This window comes from Pyrgilauda ruficollis, unplaced genomic scaffold (assembly GCF_017590135.1).
Source record: "Pyrgilauda ruficollis isolate IOZ18807 unplaced genomic scaffold, ASM1759013v1 scaffold31, whole genome shotgun sequence".
NCBI lineage: Eukaryota > Metazoa > Chordata > Aves > Passeriformes > Passeridae > Pyrgilauda > Pyrgilauda ruficollis.
Window position 1 is genome coordinate 2,285,793 of NW_024524489.1, and position 21,953 is coordinate 2,307,745.

Sequence of the window (21,953 nt, forward strand, 5' to 3'; positions counted from 1 at the left end):
ATGTTTATGTGGGGAAAGAAAAAAAGGGTAAAAAAGATGGTATACCACTTGAGGTAAGCTGAGGAACTCCGTGATCAGTGGCAACAACTGTCAGAGCAACAACTGTGTCGGCTGTGATGTGGCCCAGGTTATTGCTGAGAGAGATTTCTCCAGTGCCATTATTTATATGGAAATCATCAGAATGGTTCATGAGGCTGAGTAAGGAGCAATCAGGAGAGCATTCATGTTAATGACCTTGGAAGTGCCATCTACTTACTGCTACCTCTGCAAGGAGCACTCAACAGACAATATTTGCCTATTTATACAGAGCAGCTTTTAATTGCTGTCTTTAGCCCAAAATATATTGGCCCTTTTATTTCCAGTAAGTCTTCCTTCATGAAAATGTGCAGCATTGATGCCTTCAGTTCCCATTGCACCCCAAGGCTTTGATGCTGCCAGTAGGAGAAGGCAGATCCTGCACACTCAGCTGCATATTCAGCAGTGGGAGAAGCACAAGTGACATTCATCTGAAGACCTGCTAATTCCTGGCCTTCTATGGCCTCTCATGGATAACTGGATTGCTCACAAGTGATGTGTTTCAGGTAGAATGCTGTCTTATAGTTAAAAATAACCTCTTTCAAGGCAGTAGTTCTAAACATCCACAAGTTTACTGCTCATTCGTTTGTCCTTCCCAATCTATGCTTTTCATGTCAAGGTATCCTGGTATTTTCCATGATTTAGGGCTCACAGAAATATCTCTCCCCACTGATTTTTCTATGCATAATGCATTCAGGAAGTTATTTTCTTATCTCCTCCTCCCAGCAAACAGAAGATACGTAAAAAGAGTCAGAGATTCATTTACTTCCTACCAGACACTCCAGTGTATTATTCAAAATTTCAGAAACTGATCCAAATCTTGGCTGTGGGTTTTTATTGCCAGTTTATCGTTTGGTTGTGCCCTCTTACGACATAATCATGATTTGATAAGCTGTAAAACACCCAATAATGACTGTCCTTCTTCCTAAGTATAGAAACCATAAGCGATTACAGCACTTGTAAAATATTTACGAAGAGATCTTATCCTCCTTAAGATCAATAAAAGCACCTTTCTGTGTGTCTCACAACAGGTACTTATTAACCCACAGGAGGGTACCTGTATGAAATGACAGCATTGTTGCCAAGGTCGGGGTCGGTGGCAGACACTGCCAGGACAGAGTCTCCTTCCTTTGCTGCTGCCACATGGATGCTGGCTGAGTACTGTGCCCTTGTGAACAGAGGGGGGTTGTCGTTCACATCCAGCACTCGGATGCTGACGTGTGTGAAGTTCTGGGGTGTGGCAGGAGACAAGCATGATTCAGAAAGTGCACAGGCACTTAGGTGTACAAAAAAAAAAAAAAAGGCAGCAATGATAAAGCATAACTTGGTACTCCTTACCTGCCTCTGAGGCACTCCGTTATCAGATGCCAGCAGGAGCAGCTCATACTTGTCTTTACTTTCTCGGTCTACAGAGCCAGTGACCAAAATGGTTCCATCCTAGAGAAGGCAGTGGGTCAATGCACAGATCATTTGGACAGCTCTTTTACACTGAATTCTCAGAAGGGATGAGGGATTGAAATAATCTATTCTCCTTTGGGCTAGTTCACATTCCAAGCAACACCACGAATGTCTTGTTTTTTTGAATATCAACATAGATTTCCAAGCTACAGGGCACGTGCTGGTTGTGATGTGCACTACAATGGTACTGCCTCCTCTTTTTTACCTGATGTATCTTACTGTGCCAAGTCACTTCAGGAACAGCAGGATCTAAATCTTGTTTTCAGCATACCCAGACCCTTACCTGCTGGATGCTGTATGGATTATCCCCGTCCTCAGCTGACAGGTAATAAGTAATTCGTGCATTCTCTCCCTCATCCAAATCAGTAGCAGCCACATGTCCAACTCTAGAGGGATTATTCAATGTGTATTCCCCTTCCAGAGCCTCAAAACTGTATGGCTGATTCTGAAACTCAGGGTTGTTATCATTGACATCCAGAACAGTGATGTGGAACAAGGCACTTGAATTAAGCCCATTTGTTACATTATCGACTGCCCATACCTGACAAAGTAAGAAAAAAAAAAGTCATTTTCGTTGACTGTGATATCATTTTAACCTCTTATAAAGATATAAAATGGCATTCAAGGGAAGGAAGTAGAGATGAGCCAAAGCTGCAGAGTCTCTCTCCAAATTTACTTGTAAAGTGAATCCAGATGTGGTCTCCCTGTCCAGTTCTGTGTCATTCCTTAATGAAAGTGTTCCAGGGATATCCACAGTAAATGAAGTGCTGCTGAGAATAAAATATCCCTGAGAAAAGCCAGCCTAAAAAGAAAACATTGTTCATGTAAGTTTAAAATTATTAACATTTAAGTTCAACAAATAATCTTATTAATACTAATACCGGACCTTTTTATAAGACTTCTTATTACAGATGTACAGGTGATTTGCCAGGTTTAATAAATTAAATCCTGCACCCTGAGCTATTGGAATAATAGACTTCTTTGGCAAACAGGAACTGGGATATGTGGAAGCACTTATGGGCTTCCCTGTTTGGGTCCTACACATTCTCTCTCCCTAAAGCTCTCCATGACTTATCCCTGTGATGGAAAGGGCAGCAAAACAGGGTTCAGTGGAGTATGAACGGAGCATTTACGCTGCTTTAAAACTGACATGAGCAAGAATAATTTTGCAAATCAAAAATCTCTTCCTCCAAAGCATCTCCCCAGTGCCACAGCTACATGCAAAATGTCTCTAAAAAACAAGGGGAGAAAGAAACCACTTGTTATAAAGCAGAGGGAAATTTTGTAATTTCCTTTGGTAGAAGAAACAGCTCTATCAGGGTTACAAATTGCCTCTTGCCCTGACTAAGCTGAGACTAAAGGTAAGTTCATCAAGTTTAGTTTATCAAGCAACATTCAATCAGAAACTATTATTGGTATAATAATATATAATCTATTCTCTGTCTGGTGTGATGCATACAACTCATATGCCCATTAACAGAAGGAAACACCACATCCTGTTGTGGGTCACATATGCAGTGGGAGAGAAGCTCTCTCCATCTTCTCTGATGTAGCCACTAAACTATTTTTTACAAGGTCTAAACTTCTTTGGGTTGGGAAGGTTTACTGTTGGCTCCAGAGAAAGGAAGGCAAAGTTTTTATGAAGCAAAACATACTTAGGGTCAACCATTTAAGAAATCTCCTTTTGCCCATCTATTGCTATGCTTGTTTGCAGGTTAACAGAGAAAAACATGTCATTTTGATTTATCAGGATGAGATCAATGCAGTACCTACCTCATCCTTGTCAGCAACACTGAATGTGTAGACAGGACTCCCCTTCAGATGGTTTTCAAACACAGATACATCATAAGCTACCTGACTGAATTCCGGTGGGTTATCATTGACATCTTCTACACTAACAACTACGAGTGTTTCATTGCTCATTGTTGTCTGACCTCCATCTGATGCCTGCACTTTCACTTCAAATTCCTTTGTGGTTTCATAATCCAGCTGCTGGCTCAGGCTGAGCTGGCCGGTGCTGGAGTTGACAAGGAACACCGGAGAGAGGGTTTGAGGTTGCTGGTCAGTGATTCGGTACGTTACAAGAGCATTGACCCCAGCATCCTGGTCTGTAGCAGACAGTGCCAGCAGGGCACTTCCCAGCTCCTGGTCTTCAGGGACCTTCACATGATACCTGCTCGAGGAGAACACCGGGGGGTTGTCGTTCTCGTCATCGACGACAATGGTCAGGTCGAGCGCTGTAGATCGCACGGGTTGGCCTTGGTCACTGGCAATCACAGTTAAGTTATAGAAGCCTTGTTCTTCTCTGTCCAGCACCTTTTGCAGGAAAATCAATCCTGAACTGTCAATATCCATTTTTCCTTCTCCACCCTTCAGGCTGTAAACCACGAATCCGTTGAAGCCTTCATCCACGTCTGTGGCCGACACGCTGGTGACGTTGGTCCCCGCTGGCGTGTTCTCCATGATGACAATGGTGGTGTTGGGTGTACCAAACACAGGGCTGTTATCATTGACATCTGTAACTCTGATAAACACCGTGGCATAGTCAGCAGTGCTTCCATCTGACAAGGAAATATTGAGAGTGTAATTTTTATGGGATTCGTAGTCCAGTTTGGTTTGGGTTGAGATGACTCCCTTGTCATCGATGGCAAATGAAGCAGATTCCGTCAGCACTCGAAACTCAAGTATGTGGGGATTTGAAGCCTCATACTTGACCTGTGTAAGATACAGCATATCATCAATAAATGAATTAAAACACTGTCTGAAAAAGAATAGCCATTTTAACTATGTCCAGACTAATTTTATGGTTGATATTGTGGATTGATATCAACTTCCAGTTGATACCATGTCCTCATTTTTACTTCTTCTAATGAATTTTCATTCAGATACTTGTTAACTCCCCAGATTCTTTAAAAGAAGTAAAGATCAAGCCTCAATATACATAAAAATGCAGAGAGGACTGCCTTTTATTAAAACACGAATATGTATAAAGCAGAATAAAAATAACAGACTGCACTTTAACCTTTGGTTCTGCCTTTCTTTACAGGAAAAAAGGGGGGAAATTAACTCAAGATGTCTATAAATCAAAACACTAAAACACATTACCTTCTCACTGCTTTGATATGAAACCTTCCATGTGTGTTCAGACTTTCATCCAAGGAGTTATCATGGCGCATTCTGGTGCTCTGCTTTTCTGAGCATTTTTTTGGATCAAAATGAAGAGCAAGTTCTAGAGTGTTCTTTGAAAATGCCTTTATGACATTCCTCTGATGGGAATTCTCATATCACAGGGTTTTAGGTTTATCACCAAGAGATGAGGAAATATTGCCTATCCCTGGCTTTGAGCCACTAAACCTTTGAAGGTGTAGTCAACAGAGGTCTATGCACAAAAGTTTACTTTCTCAAGCAGTTCAGGTGTTCATTTATTTGATTTGGAGAGCTGCTTTGGGGTTTTTTTTGGGTTTTTTAAATGCTAAATGGTAGCAGATGCTGTTTAAATAATTGCAAAGGTTTAACTGGAAGCAAACCCACCTTTGTGGGTGATCGGCTTCATCTGAGGGATGTACTGCATGTGAAGCTTGTTCTGTAGAACACACAGTATCTAGTCCTCCATAACTCAGGGAGATTTGGATATTTAGAGCACATCTCTTACAAAATTAGGACTTTCTTAAAGCTGCCCTGTCCTATACAGAGATAGAATAGAGTTCTTCTTACTTGTGCTACTTCAACAGGAGGATCCAGCTCTTCTTCCACAGACACACTGTATGTTTTCTGAGTAAACTGTGGTCTGGAATCTCCAAATACATTGATTTCTACTGGCACTGATGAACTTCTTGGAATGGTCCCACCTGCAAGCAAAAGGAAACAATTTCTTAGCAGATGCACAAAATACCTACTGATCCCCCCAAAATACACTTTTCTCTGGGTACTGCCTTTTTATTAATATTTAATCCTTGGTGCTGTTCTTATGGTACTGCCTCAGAGGTCCTCACCAAGCCCACAGACAAAGGATGGACTGAGCAATCCCTTTTGTACCCATATTCCCCACAAGACCCATTTTATTCATGTGAGCCTAAATTTGAAGACACAGAGCTCATATTGACCAAATAATGTGAAAATCACAAGGCTGAAAACCACTTTGTATTCTCATTATACCAGGAGTGGGATGCCATTCCTAGGTTACATGTATTTCTGCCCTTATTGGGGTCATGAATGTTCACTGAGTTCTCTTTTATTTTTTTAAAACAATGACACCCCAAATAACTATGGATAATGAAATGCTGTTCATCCTAAAAATGGACTTGGCATTCCCAGTTTACCCACATGGATAAACTGGGGATGCAAATAATGCCCAAATTGGGGTGCAAATAATGACCAAATTACTCAGCACATTTTACTCTCCTTTTACTCCTTATTGACTGATGAGAGAGTTTTATATGTCTGATTTCTGCCTGAATTTCTGTTTCCTATGCTGTGCAACACCAGTCAGTAAGTTAAAGAAAGGTGTGATTGTATTTATATATATATAACATTATATAAAATTATTTTATATATTATTATAGAAATATGATTACATATATTAAAATGTGATTTTATATATATATATATATATATATATATATATAAAAATATGTTATTTCACATGTTCTTCCCACAGCCATCAAGAAAGCAGACTTGCTATAATGCCATCAGCAGGAATAGTTTTACCAGAGATGCAGCAATCACTTTGGATAAATAAGACAGTTTCTTATCTTCAACAAACAAGAGCAGATAAAATATATGGTATTATTTGAACAAAGCCTGTGAACCTATTTGACAGCATTCCTTCAAGTAAAAATCAAACAAAACCAAAACTCATCACCAGGAATAGCTGCATTGACCGGTACTAAAATCCCCTCTTACCATCAGTAGCTGTTATCCACAAGACAAACTTCTTACGCTGGTCAATTCCTAATGGGATTACTGTTTTTAAACTGATTTGTCCTGTGGATGCATCCAATTCAAAGTGTCCATCTTCATTGCCACCAGCTAAGATGAAGCTTATCTCTCCATTTATACCATCATCTGGATCAGCAGCAGCAACCTGGAGGAAAAAAAATTATTTTACTCTAGGTTCTGTGCTTTCATCAAATTTTCTCCCATTTTAGATGTACAGAAAAATCAGATAAATATTGCTGCAGTTAAATTTGGTTGTACCTTTGACTGTCCACTTCCTATTTAATTCCTGGGTTAAATCTCAGTAACAAAGTTTGCTCTTGGATGCATACACATGATATCATTCCAGCAGCATGAGCAAAATCCTGCTCCTGTGGAACTCATGTGAATTACACCAGGTTTGTGTCTCAGATAATTAATTTCATAACAATTCCAAAGGCACTGGAGGGAGATTGTTCCAGAGATTTCATCAGGAGCAATGAAATCTGCACATCTGGGTATAAGCATTGATAGTGCCTCTCTACAGATCTCAACTCCTCTTTCCTGTTTTATTTGGTTAACTGGTTTACTGTGTTAGAAAAAGTATATTGGATCTAAAATTATTCCTAATGCTCCAGCATTCAGCAGCCTTTCAAAAATGTTTTGCCCTTATTTAAGTTCCTGGACTCTAACAACATTCAGTTTTTACTAAGCACTTTACAACTAAATTCAAGAATCTCATTTTCTATCATATATTTGTGGAATTGAGGCTGGTGCACAGTATAAAAATCCTTTATAATTTATTCTGCGATCTGGGATGTGATTAAAATATCCAGGACACTGTGATTATGGAATATCAGTTGCTCTGAAATGAGAGGTGGATCGTTTCTGAACTGGGAGCTGTTCCAAAGAGATTCCCTACTCAACAGAACTGCTTCACAAGTCTAAGCAAGGACTCATACGTGCATTCCACTCAAAAATGTCATTTTTGCTCAGTATTTCTAGTACCTGAAGAATGTCCATTCCTGCAGTCATGTTGAGGAAAATGTCTCGTCTATATGGTGTGCCTGTAAAGGCTGGGCTGTTGTCATTTTCATCCAGCAGCACTATGTTGATAGGAGAGCTCACATTTCGGTGAGGTGGCAAATGATCTCTAGCAGTCTCCTGCAAAAACGAGGCAGTGAGAAAGAAGACTGTGTTGTTCAGAGGAGTGTTGTGGAAGTGTAAAAAGGATGAATGAGAATTACAAGCTGAGGAAGCTGTTTCAGCAGTGGTATTTCCCTCCAGATAACATTGCTGTCAGAGTCTGGATTTGTTTCTTCAGTTAAGCTGCTGATCCCTACTCAAGGTTCGGCCTCCTGCCAGGACAGATGAGGTCTCACCTGTTGGCCTCAGGTTACCTTGGAAAGGAGCTGGCTTGTTTTTAATACCTGTAGGTGGATGGAGGGTACTCTCTCCCTGTCCAGCAGCGTGGAGTTCCTCACAGTTAGGATCCCAGCTGGACTCAGCTGGAAGGGACTGTCATCTGGAGTGAGACTGAGGGTTCCCTGGAAGCCTCCCTGCAAACAAGAAACACATTTGTCATTAAACAGGACAACCACTGAGCTACTCCCTTAGGATGCTTTCTTCTTGTTTTCCACGTGGAGAAGATGAAATCTCCTGGTTTAATTGAGATTACAGTTCCAAAAAAAAAAAAAAAAATCCCAAACCAAAATTAAAAAAAGAGAGAAGCAAACAACAAGGAAGAAATAACAAGCAGGCTGAGAATGACTTGCAGCTTTGTGTTGATTTTGCACTTCTGCACTTCCAGATTTGGGACCTCATGCAAACCAGAGGAGATCCAAAGAGAGTCAAAATTTATTCTTTGTCTGCAGTACTCTACCCCTTCAAGAAGTGAAACTAAGTTTGCTTTGTTTAAGCATATTTAGGCAGTCAGAAAAAAATTTCTATTCACAATAGTTGTATAACACAAATGCATTTTATATTATATTTCAGAAGTGCAGCACTTGTAGCAGCCATAAAACCATCATCTTTTTACCTCATCTTTGTCAGAAGCTGTTATTTGAAGAACTTCCATCCCATTTGGGAAATTTTCTGGAAGTGAGACATCATAACTTGGTTGTGACAGTACTGGACTATTGTCATTTTCATCTCCAATAGTAACCAGAACTACTGCATCAGCTGTTTTGAAAATCTTGTCTTGCTGAGCTGCCTAGAAAACAGAGTTTACAGCTGTAAATTCCACACCCTGATAACAACAAGCTTAACACAAGGACATGACAACTGAATATTTACAATTAATTACTTGTTCCTTTATTTTGATTTTTGGATGGAGCCTTGATACCAATGACTATGAGAAAGGCTGTTAACAGCAACTTGGATTTACATATTATTTTCTGAAATTGAGACTGAAATACCAAAACAATCTCTACCTGAATGCCCACCACTAGGTTTGGACATATTTCTCTGTCAATTGAGGTCTTGACTTCCAAAACTCCAGCATCATTGATTGAAAAGCTGTTATTATAGGCTGGGGGGTTCACTGAAAAGCAAAAAATTGGGAAGGGTTAATGAGAATGAACCAGAACTGGAAGTCTGGTCTGTCCTTTGTATGGGTGTTAACTTCTCAGCCACAGGAAAAAGGAACATGAAAGGCTGTTTTTCAAATACTCTGTCCTCAAAACAACTCCTGAAAAATACACTTCAAGGGTCTCAAATTAAGCATTTCATAAACTTCTGGCAATTTCTTCAGGAGGAGGCACAGCTCCTGATGGAATTATCTGTCTAGATGATCCTGAATGGAAATTCTTTGTTCAAATTGAAGCATCTAGAGTGGCTTACACTTGAAATCAGGAATTGTTTTTTGTTCCTTGAAAGGAGGGTAAGAACAATCAACCATTTTAGAAGCAGCTGGACCCCTCAGTGATGACTGAGATCAGGCTGATTTAGCTTGTGGAGCAGCTCTGCAGTGAAGCTGTGGGCACTTCAAGACATCTGAATGGACCCTGCACTTCCTTATCATTCCCTCCAGCAACAGGTAAATGAATCATGCTGAATTACCGTGTCAACATCTAGAAAAAAAATAAAGGCTCTTACCTAGCTTGATGCTGTAAATTATTTTTTCATTTATACCTTTGTCTCCATCTTGAGCCAAGACCTCTGGGAGAACAGCCAGAGGACCCACCTAGAAAACATACATTAACCTGAATATCTTGAAAAAAACCACACATTAACTTCAAATCTTTCCTTAGCCAAGTCACAGTTTTGATTAAAGAAACAAGAAACAGTTATTTAATTAATGTGATCCAGAAAAAAATTTCTTTCTTTGCCATATGTGCTTTACAGAGGAGAATGATGACCAAGATACTCAATGGATACATTTTGTTTAAGAAACACCAGATTATGAAGCTGCAGTCACAGATGGAATTTATGTTAAGAACATTGACTATTTCAGTTCCATTTCTTTCCTGGAAAACAACACACAAGTCTATACCGTAGTCCTTATAAAAACAGTAATTTAAAAGATAAAAACATTTTAGAAGGGCTAAAATTATTCCTTTCAGAGAATTAGAGATGAACTTCTAACAAAAGGAACACTGGAGGTCTAACACTAAAAGTATCTGTGATTTAAAATGCATTAACAGGAAGATAATGACATAGAAATAGGGATAATAATGAACTTTTTAATTTTAGTGGGTCACACTGATAAAACTATACTGTTATTTTTTTTTTCAGAATACGTACAGAAACCTGAGTCAAACAAATACATTTCACCAAGAAATCTCTACTCTATGTAGGAAAAAAAAAGTTACAAAAGTAATACAGACCATGGATTGCCATTCAGATCCTTATTTCTACTTACCTGATTGTAATGCTGTATAAATGAATTACACTAATTAAAACTAATTTCAGGACTGATGGACAGCCAGTTGCCCTTTGAATTTTACATTAAAAGATCTTTTAAAACAGGAATTTGGGGTTTTTTTTTTCCTTTTCTTTCTTCTTTTTTTTAAGATTTTTCCCCAAAATACAAAAGAATGTGCTTCTATCACAGAAAATTCTCTGCTTCATATAATGCATGGCCTGTTTATCTGGGAGTTGGAGATCTACAGCTGATATCTTTTTCACTGCTCAGCACAGAGGAAAGCAGCTCCACCCATCTGAAGCTGCTCAGAGGAAGAATCCTTGGAAGAAAAGCCCTATGGATAGGGATAACAGCAGCATTCAGTGAAGAGCTTTTACCTGGTTTTCACTGATATTCCCATTGTATGTGGATTGACTGAAATAGGGGTTCAATGTATCATAATCTTCCACATTAATTATTAGTGATGCAGTGGCACTCTGGTCTCCAAATTTTTCCTGCATCCCAAGGGAAAGAAGAAAATAAGAACAACTGTCTTGAAAAGAAAAAACATATCTCAGTGGAAAATACAGCAGAATATTATTACATATATTTTGCAGCATTTTTAACCTGAGAACTCTCAGCCTGTCAGGTTAATCCAGTTCTAGAAACAAAACTATCCATGGGTAATCTTCCTTTAGTTCTCATTTTCCATCAGAAACATAGAATATAGAATAGACCATTTGCTACATCTGTACTATTTTCTAGGTACCACAATAATCCTAGCAAAACTATTTCTTTTTAGTTCTAAAAGGTAATGAAGGCAAATACATACTCAAATCTAAAAAAAAAAAACCAAACAAAAAACCTGGTAAGCTGGTAAGATGCAGCAAAAGTCTGAGAGATCTGCCAGAATGAATATGTGAATGAATATATGTTACAGTAGTGGAGAATGAATATGTACAGTATTTATACGTAGAGAAATACAGAAAGAAACTTGGGCTGGTATTTGAGAGGAAACAATGGCTGAAATATTAAAAATGTGCTACTTTGTCTCCAGTATAAACCAAGTTGCAGGCACAACATTTGGATTGGGAACTCTCAAAGCTGTAGAAAGTGGGATGCTATAAAACAAAGGAACTATCATTGTAGAACTATTGTGGGTATAATTCTTCTTTTAATTTGTATCTTACCTTTGCTTGGACTGTTAAATTGAAAAAGCTGACCTCGTTGTAATCCAGTGGTTTTTTCACCATGACGTTTCCATCTCCTTCCCTTATAGAAAAGTAATCAGAGTTTGGGCCCTATTAAGTGAAAAAATCAAATATTTTATATGACTGATGATTAAATACATTTTCTTTTCCCTTTTTTTCACCTTTCCTATTGGGCTATTTTCATAAAGGTGCAGCAATGTCTCAGCCATCACCAATGGAAAGAAAAAGGCAAATCCTCCTCCACACATGCCTCCCCTCTCAGTGCCAATAGAATTTCTATCTGATTTATCTTATCCTATGGCACACAGGGGAATGGCACCAGCTTCCCTTCACCAGCAATAAAAGGAGCAGAGACAAGCTCAGATGTGAAGATTTCCACTGCAGATATCTTACTTCAGTTGCCTGGAGGACTGGAGACCGACAGCAAATCAAACATAAACTTTAAAAAGAGGGGAAACAGCTCTCCCTCCTGCTACTGCAAAGGACCACTGAGTTCCTTGGCTGTAGCTGAAGAGTGCCATAAATCATTCCACAAATGTTAAGAAACAAGATTCAGGCCTCACTGCCTGCCAGGCTGATCCTGTGGTACAATTTGAAAGGTCTCTTGGGAGTTTTGCAGATTTTTAATCTTCACAGTGCAAGGGAGCACGCTGGGATCAGGTCCCAGGCTGTGGATCTGTGAAATTCAAACTGGTGTTCACAGCTCCTAACTAACAAAGGGCACTCACCCAAAGACTGTAAGTCAGGATGCTGAATTCTGGTGAAATGTCCTTATCCTCAGCTTCCACTTTTACAACTGTGGAAGTAATTCCAGCAACCTAGGAGGAAATAGAGATCATCAAATACTCAGTCACAAGCCCCCATCCACATCCTTCTTAACTTGGGGCAGGAAAGTTGTGCCACCTGCTTAGCAAATCACTTCCTGTTGCCATTTTTTCTGTTGCCAAATATTCCTGTCTGGGAATGTTTCTCCGTCACCCCACTCTCCCAGCTGTATGTGCAGCCCAGCCTTTCCTATCCACCCGCATGGGATGCAGCAGAAAAGTCTCATTAGGGTGCACGTGAGGAACTTATCTCAGTGTGGTCACATTAGAAGCACCCCAAAATGTAATTTACAAATATCCCAGGAAAAAAGTATCAGCATTTGGCATATCCCACCTCTGATACTGAAGCACTGTAATTGGCTTGTTGGAATTCTGGAGCATTGTCGTTTACATCTATCAATTTTACATTCCGTCCGTTCTCTATCTCGTCAGTCTGGGTAGTGGAAGAAATGACAACAGTGAGGTGGCAGCACTCTGCTAACATTTAATTTCATCTAGAATGAGATCCTCAAAGAGACACCCTTTCGTTAAACTACCGTTTAGAATTAGACTACCATTCCTAAAATTAACTTTTTAAGGTTTACCTTAGTTTTCTGTGAACAAAAACACTCCTTTCAATCAGCAGACTTCAAGAGGTTATGTTCTACAAGGTACTCTGAACTCCCTGCATCATAGCTTTCAATTAAATAGTATTGCAGAAAATAATCATTTGCATTAAGTTAGACAATAAATACAGTTAATAAAGCATAGTTTGTACTCACTGTTCCAATCCTTTGGCAAACAACAGAATACCAGATCATATCACCCTAAAATTGAACAAACAAGCCAATAAATAATATACTCTATGAACTAATGATATGATTATCAAAGATAATTTTTACCCAAATGATACAAAATTACTTCTAGTACTTGAATCCTCAGGCGTGCTGCACCAAAACACTCTGCTTAAAATTAACACTTTGTAATTACTTTGCTCTATATTATAACGTTTATTGCACTGCCATTCCTCTACTACTGATACCCACCTACCCAGACCCCACCATCCCCCTTCACCTGACTGCTCTCCCCCAAAAAAAGTTGACAGAGAATACAGGAGAACATGTTCAAGAAGCATAAAAAGTGTTTCAATCCATTTGGGAAATACCCAAATGAGAAATGCAAATGTAAAAAAAAAAAAAATCAAAAGTACACTTTCATCCATTACAAACACTGTTTGTAACTGTTTTTTACAACATGCCTGGTCCATGTCTGTCAGGTACAGTGCTTCTCTGAGATGGCAGTGTCCAAAACACAAATCCAGTGCTACTCTGAAATAGTACTTGTATAATAAATTGTCTCTATTTACTCTGCAGTACTACACCATTTTCATATTCAGAAGCAACATCAGCCAGGCAAAACACTGATATTGCTTTCTAAATTCCTGGTAATCCTCCAGAGCAAGAACTGCCTAGGAAGAAGGATCTATCCCAAAAACCCATAAATCCATTAGTGAGTGAAGTGCTTATGATTCAGGATTACCTTTTACCAAGTTACATCTGCTCAATCTCACTTTGATGAAGTAACTCATGCCCCTGAGAGGTGAGTTGTAAGGCAAGTGGCACTCTCATAATGCATGTTTACAGCTCTCAGTACAATACACCACTAGGAAAGAACCTGTCTGGCTGTCAGATGACAGGAAAGTTGAGTTATAGGAAACTGAAACATTTAACAGATATTAGTGAGAGGTAGATACTGAATTCTATTCAGACAAATCACTTTTTTGAAATACCAACCTGTATTGTGAGAGAATGAACAATTAAAATGCATTATCTTAATGCTATCTCTTTTTCACTTGTCAAGAAAACTTTTCTCTCTAGGTTTTATATGCAGTAAAAATAGTACCTCAAGCTCCTCAACATCCAGTGCCCTTCTAGTTCTCACAGTTGCATTGCTAGATTGAGAATCAGTTACCAGCTCTACATATTTCAAGTGTTCAGGGAATACATATTCTTGTAATTTCAGATGCACATTGGGTGGGATATCTGTAATCCATTCTATAACACCTGTAAGAGAAAATGGAACCAAATTAGACTGCTTTATGAAAAAGAAATCCAAAGGTTCATTTCATATGTATTGATAACTTGATTACTGGTGAATTTTGGTTGCATTTTATATGATTTTGGCATTTTTAGCTAAACTGTAAGATCTGTTAAAGACCGCTTAAGTACCCTGCACAAGTGTATTGATGTGTTTTTAAAACGACATAAACCAAATTTTTCCAATATATACACACAATGTATCCAGAATTAAGAAGCTTGGCATAATTTTCACCTACATTTCCACCATTTTTTTGAAAATAGCTTTATGCTGTAAAACTTTTTTTCCCCACGTTTACTGTGAAAATGTAATCAAAGTCAGCCAAAATCTTTGAGAGGCTGCATGGGGTCACTTTCAGTATTTTCCAAACACAAAGGCCTTTCATGTATTTCAGCTGGATCTATCAGGCAGTAGAATCCAGTGTGAATCTGGACTCAGGTGGAAAGTGTGTGGCCTTTCCCTTAATGTGTTCCTGTTTGTAAAAGGACACAAACACAAAATGCTGCAACTTTCAAATCAATTCTTGTGAGATTTTCTACAACCTTGCGTTTAGGAACTATCCTCCTGAAAATATGATGACTTGTTATTTGTAATGATCAGGATTCCTGTTACACTGACTGTGTACTACTTGCCTGGTTAAATACCAAATCTGTTTGAAATTGCTTTGGAAATTTATCCTTTTAAACCACCCAGCATGGTGTTATTGGCAATTTTATTAAAGAAAGTTCCCTTACTCACATCAAGACATCTGTGTTTATGTAATCACACTTATCTTCTCATGGAACACATTATCTGGATTGCAAACCCATAATCCCCTCTCCTTTCCAAAGTCTTCCCTGAACAGCCCAAATATTTTCCATGATCTTCAGGAAACTTCCAAGCTGTGTTTCTTCCTTATCCACTAGTTTTGTACCCCATCACTACTAGTTTAGGTTAGTAAATGCTTTCTGTTACAGTCCCATCTCTAATCTCCATGCACAGCCTTGTGCTCTTGGTCTCCAGGTGTTTCAGGAATATAACCTCATCTTCTTCCAGCAGCAGGGAGTGTCTGGAATGCTGTCAGCCAGCAGCCCAGAGACACTGGATTTTATTTGTGTGTGAGGACAAAGTGCAGTGAGCTGACAGTGAGCAGGGCTGGGTCTCAGGGGCACAGCTTTGTGTGGTGCCACCCTGCTGTGTGCAGTGCTGAAAACCCACCAGGAAAACAAAATCCAGCTTTGCCTGCTGCCATAGGCTGTCCAGTCCTCCATGCAGAGCTGGATATATTCAGCCAAGAAATATCAAGCAGCTGCCTGGCAAACAGCATTCCCACCAGAGGAGAAAGCCAAATAAAAAGAAGTAATGGGGGAAAATTAAAGCTGATTGTCCCTCTTGTTTATTCATCAGATATGTCAGCAGATTCATTCACACATACAATGCACACAGAAGGCCGGAGTTCTTGCTGGCTGATTAAAAATCAAATGGAATCAGAGTGAAATGTAGTTATCCTCCTTTCTTACTCCATGCAAGAGTCAGACACAGCAGCTAAGCTTCTACAACTCAAAAAGAAATGTTTCAATAGTGATTGTAAAAAAAATCCACTGCTCTGGATCACTTTTGTTTTCTATATATTGTTGAAAGCCAGAAGCAGTGAAGTTTGCCTGTGGACAGTCAGCATGAGATCCTAAGGGTTATGACACATCCCAAAGGGAAAGCTTTGGCCATAACTTAATGCTTTGCCTTGTAAAACTGCTGGATATCCATTAAGGACATAAAATACTGGCTGGACAAGGTGAACTGAGAACATTTTCTGCACTCATTTTCTTTCCCATTGCCTGCTGTGCCTATTCACACAAAGAGATCCTTGGATCAGGGAATTTGGAGGGTCATGTTTATTTATCCCACTAAGCAGTATTTCATGTAGGCAGCTGCTGCATCCAGCCATGGACACTGCTGTAAATCAATTAATAATACACACTCATTATAAAATCCACTGACTACGGAGGCAATAAAGTGCATTTGGGAGGAGATCAGACAATTCTAGGTCAGAATCTTGATTTTACCTGTATATCCATCCAAAAAGCTTGAGAGCACCAGTGGACTGGGTGGTATATCACAGTTGATAGTTGTGACTTCTAAAAAGAAACAGAAATGTCACATACAAAGAACACAGAGGGACTGTGTCCAGAAATAGAAGAAGGCAAATAAGCTGATGCTATGTAAACCCAGATGCACACAGGGGTTCAAATTAAGCTCCAAGGCTTTTATCATGGTGGCACCTTGAAGGGTTTAAAGCAATACCTGACAGGGAGTAGGCAAACACTGGTGTCCTGGAGCCAATCTAGAACTTTACTGCCTGACAGGAGTGAGTCACTGCTCAATAGTGTCCTGATGAACCGTTTGTGGAAATCGTAATCGAAACTACTCTTGTACCTTGGCCCTGAAATTGTTTTCTGCTCCCAAGGCAACTACAAACACAAAGCTACTCCCCACAGAAACAGCAGCAAGAATCCAGGAGCTTTTTACCTAAAATTTAATCTGCTTAAACTTTTAGAGAAGGAGCCCTTAGGGAGTATATTTTTTGTTCATGAGAAGTGGCTTTCCTAAGTGGCTTCTTGTACCTCAGTCACCTCTCCACATTTTCTCTGTGTGACAAAAGTGACAGACTTTTTTTTTTAAATCATTAAGGTCTGCAAACTATACACACAAAAATCTGCCAAAGCTTTCCCTCCTTCCCTGACTAGAATTCAGCAGCAAAGCTTCCAGAGTGCAAGCCATGCTCTTACAGATTGCATCTTGCACTCTTACCTGTGCAGCTCTTGTGGTCTTTATGTGGGTTTGCAGCAATGCTAAGAATGTCCCTACTCCTTGTCCTTGCCATCCTAATGGATACTCAAAAGGACATTTGGTATAAACAAGTAAAGGGGTATTTTCCCCTGGCTAGGTAGCTGCCTTCATATCTGCATCACTTCATATGATCTCATTTATAAGTGAGCAGATTTCTACACAAGTCACCAAATAGACTCCTAATGACTACTTCTAGTCAGCAGCTGCTGGTTCTAGGTTTAATTCACCACCTCAATCTCTGAGTATGCCAAAGCCTAGGCTCTGGAGCAGTGAAAAAGATAAAAATTTGGCTGTTTTCACTTTCAGGAAGCCTCAATATATCAAACAGAACTTCAAGTGAAGTACTTATCACTGTGAATAGCAGAAGTAACAATGGTAACTACTCCAATCTAATTTAGCTCAGCAGCAGCAAGGAATTCAACTGATTCCAACTTTAAAATTATCCATCCTCAGACTCAGCTTCAGCCTAGGTATTTAAATTATAGACTACTGCAGATACAAAATAATCAAAACCCCCAAAGTTAAAGAAAACTTGTACAAACCCTTGTATATACAAGAGCATGGTCTTCACCTGTCCATCACTCAGTCCATGAAAGCCCAAACACCACTTCCAAGGGCACCAAGATTGCTTGTTTAGAAATTATTTTGTCAACAAATCAAAGCATTTGAAACTTCTAGGTTTGTGACTCGTATGAATTTAATAAATTAAATTTTGTTCCATTTCAATAAAAGCAGTAAAATAGTCAGGCATTTATAAACATAACAATACTCACTTTGTGCATCGAGACAGAGGAACGTAACCCAGCCAACCACAGCAAAAACCAGAGCTCTGGAGAGAGCCATGAGCACTGCAGGAGAAATATCCAGCTCAAGGCAAAACCAGATGGTTGTTTCTCATATGGAATACTAGCAAAGAATCATTTCATTTGCCATATCATAGGTTAGTTATTGTCCTGACAAGTGCTTCACCAAGAACCAGGCAGAAGACTGGAATAAGCCTCTGAGAGCACGCCACAAATTATATAATGTGCTTATCATCCTCAGCTTGTGAGATCAAAGTCCTTCTGGGCAATAAAAAATAAACCAACAAGGAAACCCACATTTGTGCTGTGACACAAAACGTGACAAGTGCCTTTTTATTTTAACTTTCCAATTGAGAATAAATTAGCAAGGTGTCCTGGCCAATGTGAGAGAAATGTGCATATTCCCTGGGAAAGGAAATTAATGGGGTGTGTCAGGAGGCAAAGGGACCAGCACTGCCCCTTTTGATCTCGTAGTGATGGCAGAGTATCTTCACAGAGCTCTGTTCCAGAAGGAATAAATCCAGAATTCCTCTTTGAAAACTGGTTACTATTTGATGTGATGAAAGCAGACACCTCTGAAGCATGGCTAATATTTTACAGGTACTACACACTGGAAATAAGTTCAGCAGGCAGCTAAAATATTTTACTTCAATTATGTTACCTAAAAATCCCCAACCAAAACCACCAATATTTTAAGCTTGTAGAGAACTTCAAAGACTACAAACAATGGAAACAAACTACATGACTGATTGTATCACTTGCAGGTAAATATACCTTGAATTGGAAGGAGCAACTGAATACACAGCAGGGAAAATGCTGCCAGCCCAAGGTCTTTTTGTGATTGTGCCAGCATGTTTAGTCATTGTGAACACTAAAGTAATCACTGTAGGCTGAATGAGAACACAAAATGCAATAAAATTGCATAAAACAACTAAAAATAAAATTACCATTATGCTGTCCTAGCCTTGAATAAATGAAACATGGGAGCAACTCAAGCAGAAGCAATTAAATACTAGAAGAAGTTCAAGCATGGGCACCATGTTTTTTGAACAAAGGCCACATGCAGCAGGTGATTATGCCTTCAGTGGTGTTATTTATTGCTGGTGCCAATCTCAGGTAGGTAATTTTCCTCCTGGGTTTATGTTTTCCCATATCTACAATGGCCAAGCCTTTGCAAGTTCATGTGGCAAAGGAGGAAGGCAGGTCTGTGCACAAAATGCCTCCTGTGAAGAAGAAAAAGGAAAAGAAGTTCCCTTACCAAATTCACCAAACACCTTCAGGCTATCACAGCCAGGCCAGAGTCTACATAAACTGATATTTGTACCAAGAAGTTCTAGCAACACATCCTCTTGACCACTGGGAACATTAATGTGCTGGATGCCTTACTCCACTAATAAAGGCCTACTTTTGGATATCCCAAAGCAGAGGGAAGGCAATGCAGCCTCAGTGTTCTCTGGGAGCTCTCTTAGCAAGAGGCCCCCAGAGAGCAGAAAGTTCAGCCATTAGAGATAGCATGAGACCGTAGAGGACCAAACTCCAGCAAGATCTGCCAGATTATCCATGGGGAAGCAGCCAAAAGCTGAAGGAGGAAGGCCCCTAGTGTACACAAACCCCTACAGGCAGGTGTAGGATGAAAACTGCTGCCAAGATGCAGCACGACTCTGTTAATTCTCTCCTTGGAAGCTGCAACAGTGGTTTTGCTGTGAGGGTCTCAGTACAAAACAACAAAAGCCCCTCCAAAAACTTGGCATTCAATGCCCCTGTGATTCCCAGAGTGCAGGAGCTCACAGTCCTGTTAAACTTTGCAGTTGCTGTAAACGGGCTGATGGAGCCTTCAGCCTCCACCATGGTGCTGCTCAGAGGCAGGATGAGCCCCTGACCTCAGCCACTCTGTGCTGTCATTTGGCCTCAAGCCTGGAAAAGCCTTTGGCTGCTTCTATTTATAGATACAGCCAGAAGGGGATTCAGCAGTGAATCTATTCCTATGACGAGATAAATTTAACTTGAGTCAAGTCTACTTTATCTCCTCAAAAATGGGACTCGATTGTGGAGGTCTTTTATAACCCAAAGAATTCTGTTATTCCCTAATTATTAAGAAATAGAGAAAAAAGCTCAGAACACAGTGGTACAGTTCATGAAGGCTAGTTTTCACTGAGCTGCAGAAGGAATGCCTGCAGGGTCTGTGCGTGCTGCTCTCTTAGACATCAGGAGTCCTCAAAAATGGGACTCAATTGTGGAGGTCTTTTCCAACCCAAAGAATTCTGTTATTCCCTAATTATTAAGAAATAGAGAAAAAAGCTCAGAACACAGTGGTACAGTTCATGAAGGCTAGTTTTTCTGAGCTGCAGAAGGAATGCCTGCAGGTTGTGCGTGTTGCTCTCTTGGACATCAGGAATAATTTCAGGTGTTACACTGGCCTGGAGTGGGGAGGGAGGTGCCTAAATGGAAGCAGAAATTTCATATAGTGGCTCAAGCAAGCATCTGATGCACAGGAGCAGCTTCCCAACACAATCCCATATGTCTGAGCACTCAACAAGAACAGGAAACAATGATTTTTAAAACATTGATTCCCTTCTGGCCAAGAGGAAGGTGTTACTCAGTCACATCAAACATGCCCATGCTATTCACAGACTGAGGCGACCATATGTCCACACTTCTCCTAACACAACATCTTTTTCCCTTGGAGCCAACACTGAATTTAAGATTCTGTCCTTTTCTCCAAGAGACAGGAGCATCCAGGAGACAGGCACAGCTCCAGAGTGCAGTAAGTTCATTTATACCCACGTGTGACAGCAGGATGTACACTGCAGCCTGCTCAATATCCCAACTGCACAAATACAGGACATCCAAGACATCCACACAGCAATTCCTAGAAACAGAATTGTGGAAATTAATTGTATTCACAGCTTTAACAGATTGCACCCTTTAAACAATCTGCACTGTGGCAGTGCAAAGCAAAATGATATGTTTTTTTAAACATAGCTTAGTCTGACATTTTGCATACTTGGGTCAGTTGTAGTGCAGCTCACTGAGGAATTTTTAATCCAGCTTCAAAACTTGATTCAGATAAAAATTCTTTAAAGTTCTTGTAGATTTGGAGTAGCTCTGCATTTAATGATATCCCGTTCTTGACAGATAAAAAGCCTGCATGAGGATGCTGCAATTTAATCACAAATACACATGCATGATTGAGACCATCAAACAATGTATCTATGCACATACTTAGCTCTTAAAAGCATCTATAAAAAACTCACACACTTCTTAAATTAATAATGTTTATTTCCATTAAACCAAGACAAATGTTCAAAATTAATACAAGAAAAAAAATTCAAGGTGGTTGGCATGGGGAAAAAAGATAACACTGCACATCATGTATATTATTTGTATAGGCTCAAAAATATTTTTGAGTGAAACAATACTGGCATGAAGAACTGGCACTTCCCCACAGAACAAAACCAGCAGAATTTTCCTTTCTCTTCTAGTCAGTAGTTCTATGAAAACTAAACACACACACATGCAGCCTGCAACTTTCACCCCAGGTTTACCATGGGAATTTGGAACAACCCCCTATCAGAAGTCACAAAATCATAGCAAAACACTTTTTCTACTGCATTTTTCATACCTGATGGGTTTTATAATACTTGCAACAAACAACAATCAGTTTTCCAACATTGACTACAAGTGCTTCAAACTGCATTAGTACTTGCAAACAGGCTCGAGGCATTCACAAAACCTTATTTATTGGATAACAGATTAAAGCACTCCTGTAAAGTTACAGCTCCTGCCCAAAATCAAAACCACTGAAATCCAGTTTTGCTTGTTGGTTTCACTGGGCTCCAAATTTGCTACAGCATTGGACAAAACACACAAGTAACACTGATTTTTAATTGTTTCAATAAAAATCTTCCACCTTGACAGCAGT

General features: G+C 39.6%; 1 protein-coding gene across 1 annotated transcript in view; it reads right to left on the reverse strand.

The window, feature by feature from the left end:
- Positions 1-17,262, reverse strand: part of LOC121357007 (protocadherin Fat 4-like) — a 36,799-nt gene extending 19,537 nt beyond the window's left edge. Inside the window, exons 1-19 of the mRNA XM_041473926.1 lie at positions 17,190-17,262; positions 16,445-16,516; positions 14,208-14,368; positions 12,661-12,759; positions 12,231-12,320; positions 11,482-11,592; positions 10,690-10,806; positions 9,544-9,631; positions 8,880-8,989; positions 8,486-8,659; positions 7,878-8,006; positions 7,456-7,611; positions 6,436-6,616; positions 5,248-5,381; positions 3,307-4,248; positions 1,817-2,074; positions 1,414-1,512; positions 1,133-1,305; positions 46-194 (exon numbers count right to left, since the gene is read on the reverse strand). Of these exons, the coding sequence (XP_041329860.1) occupies positions 46-194; positions 1,133-1,305; positions 1,414-1,512; positions 1,817-2,074; positions 3,307-4,248; positions 5,248-5,381; positions 6,436-6,616; positions 7,456-7,611; positions 7,878-8,006; positions 8,486-8,659; positions 8,880-8,989; positions 9,544-9,631; positions 10,690-10,806; positions 11,482-11,592; positions 12,231-12,320; positions 12,661-12,759; positions 14,208-14,368; positions 16,445-16,516; positions 17,190-17,262 (3,316 nt within the window). The remainder of the gene's footprint in view (positions 1-45; positions 195-1,132; positions 1,306-1,413; positions 1,513-1,816; positions 2,075-3,306; positions 4,249-5,247; positions 5,382-6,435; positions 6,617-7,455; positions 7,612-7,877; positions 8,007-8,485; positions 8,660-8,879; positions 8,990-9,543; positions 9,632-10,689; positions 10,807-11,481; positions 11,593-12,230; positions 12,321-12,660; positions 12,760-14,207; positions 14,369-16,444; positions 16,517-17,189) is intronic.
- Positions 17,263-21,953: the final 4,691 nt, after the last annotated feature.